The sequence below is a fragment of the Diplotaxodon limnothrissa genome, linkage group LG22, assembly GCF_057381915.1.
Source record: "Diplotaxodon limnothrissa isolate DT_005_m linkage group LG22, D_limnothrissa_male_GT1.1, whole genome shotgun sequence".
Taxonomy (NCBI): Eukaryota; Metazoa; Chordata; class Actinopteri; order Cichliformes; family Cichlidae; genus Diplotaxodon; species Diplotaxodon limnothrissa.
This window is the reverse complement of record NC_140616.1, coordinates 27397005-27403004: the sequence shown is the minus strand read 5'-3', so window position 1 is coordinate 27403004 and position 6000 is coordinate 27397005. Positions and strand designations below refer to the sequence as shown.

General features: G+C 40.2%; 1 protein-coding gene across 1 annotated transcript; it reads left to right on the top strand.

The window, feature by feature from the left end:
* Window positions 1–1742: 1742 nt before the first annotated feature.
* LOC146610077 (stathmin-like) lies at window positions 1743–4238 on the top strand. Its single transcript, XM_085345785.1, has 5 exons — window positions 1743–1767; window positions 3462–3505; window positions 3624–3796; window positions 3890–4081; window positions 4154–4238. Exons 2-5 carry the CDS (start codon window positions 3490–3492, stop codon window positions 4229–4231), a joined length of 459 nt encoding a protein of 152 aa, XP_085201911.1. The 5' UTR covers window positions 1743–1767; window positions 3462–3489; the 3' UTR covers window positions 4232–4238.
* The last annotated feature ends 1762 nt before the right edge of the window (window positions 4239–6000 follow it).

Sequence of the window (6000 nt, the reverse complement as noted above, 5' to 3'; positions counted from 1 at the left end):
ACTTCCAACTGCCCTCCAAGGTGCTCAGGAACTTTTACTCGTGCACCATAGAGAGCATCCTGGCGGGAAACATCTTAACCTGGTTCGGGAACAGCACCATGCAGGACAGACGAGCTCTACAGAGGGTTGCGCTATCAGCTGAGCGCACCATCCGCTCCGAGCTCCCTGACCTGCACTCAATCTACAGCAGGCGGTGCTGGACCAAGGCCAGGAAGATCGTGAAGGACCTCAGCCATCCCAACAACAGACTGTTCTCTCTGTTGAGGTCAGGAAAGCGATTCCGCTCCCTGAAGACCAACACAGAGAGACTGAGGAGGAGCTTCTTCCCGCAGGCGATACGGTCTCTCAATCACACCACCACACAGTACTGACCCACACATATGGTTCTTACACACACACACTGGACTTTCTGGACATTGTTTTTGCACAACACTGGTCACTATATTCTTCATTTCCAGTTAATACTTGTACAGCTGCTGTTATTGTGTATATATTTATTTATATTTAGATTTCTTCATACATTCTTATATAGTTCTATATTGTGTATTGTGTATTTTGTTGTACAGTTATTTTATTTTCAACTTTAATTTATATATTTTATCTTATTCTTCCCAGTTAAATTTACCCTTCATTCTAATTTGTGTTGTACAGTTATTTCATTTTTAACCTTAATTTATATTTTATTCCTTCCTAGTTAAATTTACCCTTTTTAATTTTTCATATTTATTTCCTATCTTATTCATAGCCTTTCCTTTTTTGTTTTCTTTAGGTCACGAGCAGTTGTCCAAGCATTTCACTACATATCGTACTGTGTATGACTGTGTACGTGACAAATAAAATTTGAATTTGAATTTGAAACTGGTAAGGGGGGAATGGTGGTACACAGTGAGTCAATTAGTTATTGCTGGCTGCATAGACATGATGCGTAGTTACATTTCTCAGGAAGTGCATTTCAGATTACACTGAAATTCACAGGGTATTGAATGGGTTAGCAAATAATGACTAGAAGAAGAAAGACAACTAAATCTCTACTATATATGTTTCAGGGCTGGTACAAACTGTGTTTCTCCATATAGGTTTTCCAGAAACATTACATGTATCAAAATGTGTATATTTGGTTGAATGAATACCTGATTTTATGTTTTTGTTTTGTTTTCCAAACAAAAACACTAGCACTTCCCACAAATGTATGTTAAACCACAACTAGCTTCCAAAATCAATTTGACCCCCCACCCCTCAAAAAAAAGCAAACAAACTGAAAACAAATACAAAAAACCCTTTTAGACATGAATTACTCTGTTAGGTGAAAAGCAAACTTTTAAAAAAAAATTATTTTATTTTGAGAGCGAGAGAGGAACGGGCTTTTAATTTACATTCAGCAGGCTATCGTATTTAAATAAATGGGTGGAGCCATGGTGAAAATCACTATTAGGGGAATGATCCTGTAAATATTGGTATTATATATGTTTCGAGTACACTACTATGGACTGTTGCTTCACATGGTTAGTTTAATGAAGCAAAAATGTGCATTAAATTGTTATATATTTAGCGATAACATAACTGTAACACAATGTCTACTGTCAGCCATAAAAAACTACAATCGCCAGAAGCACCCAGGAGAGCGGGGTAAGCCAATGAGTGGCCAGCAAACGGCGTGACGGCACTTGCTTTGGTCCATTTATGTGCGCGCTTGGTAAGCTCGCGCAGAGGGCTCGCGGTAAATTCTGTGAGAGCAGAGCAGAGCACAGCATCCGGAGGTTGTCGAAGGTGGGTGTGACTGACAGCATCTCTATAACCGAGAAAGTCCACAGGATTTATTTTTGTCGTCTGTAAGTAGGAATATGTCTGAATTTTAAACGTTATGAGGAGATGAGGGCAAAACGAGGTTAATCCTTGAGTGGAGTTGGTAATTTTTCGACAGTATGTTCAATTTTCTTTCAACGTTTTTCGTTGTTTGTCGCTTATGTTAAGGCAGCACGTGAGAAACTAACGTGACAAGCGGGGTTTTTTGTGGATGTTTTCGCCCTCGTGGGCATTTGCATTCATTTTGTAACATTTCAGGGACAAAATGAGACAGAAACGCCTATTGTTGTTGCTCTTTTTGTCTGCTGCTTGGCGGGTTGTTAGCCTATTGTATGGTAGGCGACACTGGCACAGTTGGCACCGACAGCGATGAGGGTGGACTTCGAAGACTTCTTTTTTTTATGTTCGTGAAACTTGTGGGCTGCAGAGACATTTACGAATTCCTTATTCACCGATTTATGCCGCCTGTGAGAAAATCTTTATTCGAGATTTTTCTTTTTTTTTTTTTCGTGGCAGTGACCTGCCTTCGGCTCCTCTTTGTTTGCAGCTGCTCGTCACTGTGCTGCCAAAAGCGCCTTTGTTTGAGGGTGCTTGTTAAAGCTTTGAGCTAATGACACCAGCAGCCTCACAGAAACAAGAAATTTACATGAATTATGGTAATGTCATTGGCAGAATAGCACATTTGTGCTCATTCAGTGAGAAGTTCTATAAAATGGCAACAGTGGGTGTCACAATGGATACCAAGGTGTGGGCTTTTTAAATTAAACCTCACTCAGATTAGATTGTGTCCAAGTAGGTGTTTTTTTTTTTCTTTTTTTTTTTCATGCTGCTTTCTAACGCCACACTTAGCTAGCTGATAGCCTTTTTGAATTATTAGGGGAGGGGTCTTTTCATTGAATAAGCCCAGCTGAATTTGGTCATGGTTCATCATTCACTCATCATTACGACTTGACTAAATGGAATGACAGATGTTTCTTACATTTAAGAGGAATTACTTTTTTATTTTTTTCCCCTGCAATTTTATTAGACAAGATGCCTGTTCAGTCGGCTGTTGTGTTACGTGTGTAGATGTGTGTCTGTGTTCCCCTCCCGCTGCTCCAACACATGGTGCAAGGAACAGGTGCTCCCTGATGATCATTTCCTCCCAGATATGCTCATCGCTCACTATTCTCATTTTTCTTGGTGCATATTTGCCTTCTAGCACAGGCCGAGTCCAGGCCCTGTCTGCACTCCCCCACTGCCTGCCGTTACCCAGCCCGATCACAGCCTTTTGTTTCAGCTAACTGTGACTTGTGTCATTAACAGCCCTCACTGATGGGCAGGCTATTGAAAAGCCCTCCTCATTCCTGAAGTGGCTCGATTGCTGGTGGCTTAATCAGAATGTCACTGCTTCCTCATATCTGGAGATAAACAATGGTGCGTGTACAACATGACCGCCCTGAATGCCAGTACCATTTTTTTCCCTTATTTTTTCTTTATGTGTGTGTGGATTGATGGGCGGTGGTTGCTTGCAGTTTTGCGTGTTGCCACAGGGCGTCGCCAGTGAGACCGGTTTTAATCTTGGATGATTTCTGTGATAATGGTGTAAATCATCCACTAGACGTCAGTAATTTTAAAATCATCTGCTAACATGACTCTCTGATGTTTCCCTCCTTTAGTTAAATTGACCTGAAGCAGTCTCTAAAGATGGCATCCGCTGAAGGTGAACTACGTCTTACACTTTAATGCACTATATTATTTCTTAATTATTATTTTTTTCACTGTACCTTGAAGTATTTAAACATCTTTTTAAATTTATTTTTTTCCTTGGATGAGTTCAGATATCCAGGTTAAGGAGCTCGACAAGCGGGCTTCCGGTCAGGCTTTTGAGGTCATCCTGGCTACTCCTGCCCCTGATGCCAAGGGTGACTTTCCACTGTCTCCTCCCAAGAAGAAGGATGTCTCACTGGAGGAGATTCAGAGGAAGCTGGACGCTGCAGAGGAGAGACGCAAGGTAAAAAGATGACATATTTTGCATGGGTTGGGATAATTAAAATCTGGTGGGCTATTTCAAGCATTTTATGTATTTTTAACCATCCTTTCCCAGAACCATGAAGCTGAGGTTCTGAAGCACTTAGCTGAGAAGCGTGAGCATGAAAAAGAAGTGCAACAGAAAGCCATGGAGGAGAACAACAACTTCAGCAAGATGGCAGAGGAGAAGCTCAACCAGAAGATGGAGGCTAACAAAGAGAACCGCACAGCAATTATGGCAGCGATGAATGAGAAATTCAAAGAGAAGGTCAGTAATTTCTTTTGACTGTATGGACATGATGTAGTACTATTAAGATGTTAATCTTGTACTGTTTAACAGGACAAGAAGTTGGAAGAGGTGCGAAAGAACAAGGAGACCAAAGACCCCAACTCGGAAGAAGGCACTTCGGAAGACTGAAGGTTACAAACGGGGGATTGTATAGGGTTTTTTACGTATCCAAAGATTGATTTATTTTTTGTTCAGTCAGTATTTTTGTTGTGTTCACTGCCCACCTTTTTGAAGTAAATACAAGTTTCACTTTGTGAAGATATCAATTCTTCTGCTAAGTGTATTTGCGCTGGTTTTACATGTGGATCATCCTGCCCTCCCCCTCTTGTCTAATTCATCTGATTATGTAGCTTGTCAGTGCAGCTTCTGCCCTTTTTGAAAATTAGCAGTGTGTAACATACCCTTTTTGAGGAAGCATGTTTCTATGCATAGGTCTTTATTCCTACAGATTTCATAGTGCGTTTTGAAAATGTCCCTGTGAACCACACCTGTTCTCGGCACTTACTGTGTATTTAAAAAAAAAAGAAAAATTTAATTAAAAAAAAAAAAAAATCTCAAAGTAGCACAAGGTTTGATTTTTGGCATCGGCTGTTATACATACAAGTGTTTAGTGCAGCTTTGCTACCCAGATTCTGCTTGTTTGCTCCTGCAAATCATGTTTCGTGCTGCTGCAGATTCTTTGCTTTTGTAAAAACACGGGGTTGTCCTCAAAGCACATGACTTCTTGCTGTATAGCTGTGAATTAACATGCCAGATATGGAGATGGATGTCATCTTGAACATTACTGATTAGGGTTCTACACATGGAATGCAGAAGAGCAATACACACTTTGGCATCTCAATAGATACAGTGACTAGTTGACTTGAACTGTTGTACTAAAACAAATAAAAATGGAACAAAGCACTCTTGCTGTTGAAACATTTTTGTCCTCTTCTCTGTTGTTTGACCTGCTGTGGGAAGTGGGTACAATATATGCACAATGAAACCCAGAAGATAACTATTGAGGCCAGCCCAGGCACTGGTGACCTGTCCAGGATTTACCTGCCTCTCGCCTTATGGTAGCAGGGATAGGCACCCTGATAAGGAAAAGCGGAGGAGAGTAGATGGATGTTTTGAGGCCTTAAATCAATGAAAGTACACGAAGCTTTAGCCTGTCTTCAAAATGACTTGTTTAGTGTGCCACGTTTTGATGAACCTTTCAGACTTTAACAAATATAAGATGCTTAAATGTTTGCTCTTTGCTGTGTAAATGGTGGTAGACTTGGCTAAGGTTGACATTTTCCAATTGTAGGCAGAAGTAAAAATGCCTGTCCTTTTACACAAAAATACTGAAGCTTTTGATTGCTTGAGAATCCAACGTAATGCCTGCCCATCTTCCTTACCACTACAGTTTACTGTTGTGGAGCCCGGACCCTATCTCTGCTGTTAAAGGGCAACATGTAGGGTACAATTTAGACTTCTTATCCTATTAACAAACCTAACCCTTCTCTCAACACAAATGAAGTAGAGTCCTAGACCATAAACTTTGTCTATATGAGATAATTATTGAATTTTTCTTCTAGACTGGGACTAGGTGTAGAGAGCTATAGATCAGTGTAAATTACATAAATGGCCACAATTGCAAATAGTCCATTACATGGTTTGGATTCAAACAAACCACAGTCTTTGTCTCCCTCTGCTGGTGGTTTGATTTAGTGTCTGGGTGTGTCAAATTAAATGTGACCTCGTCCATGCTCATTACAAAGCTTAGCTTTCATTGATACTTTCAACAGGTAGGCATGAGTTTGTTACTCTAATACTGAGTGTTCATCAGTATTACAGGTCTAAGAGTAGTGTAGCCCAAATAAGGGAAAAAAAGCTTTCTTTTTAATTATATTTTTTCAATGCGAATAATTCAT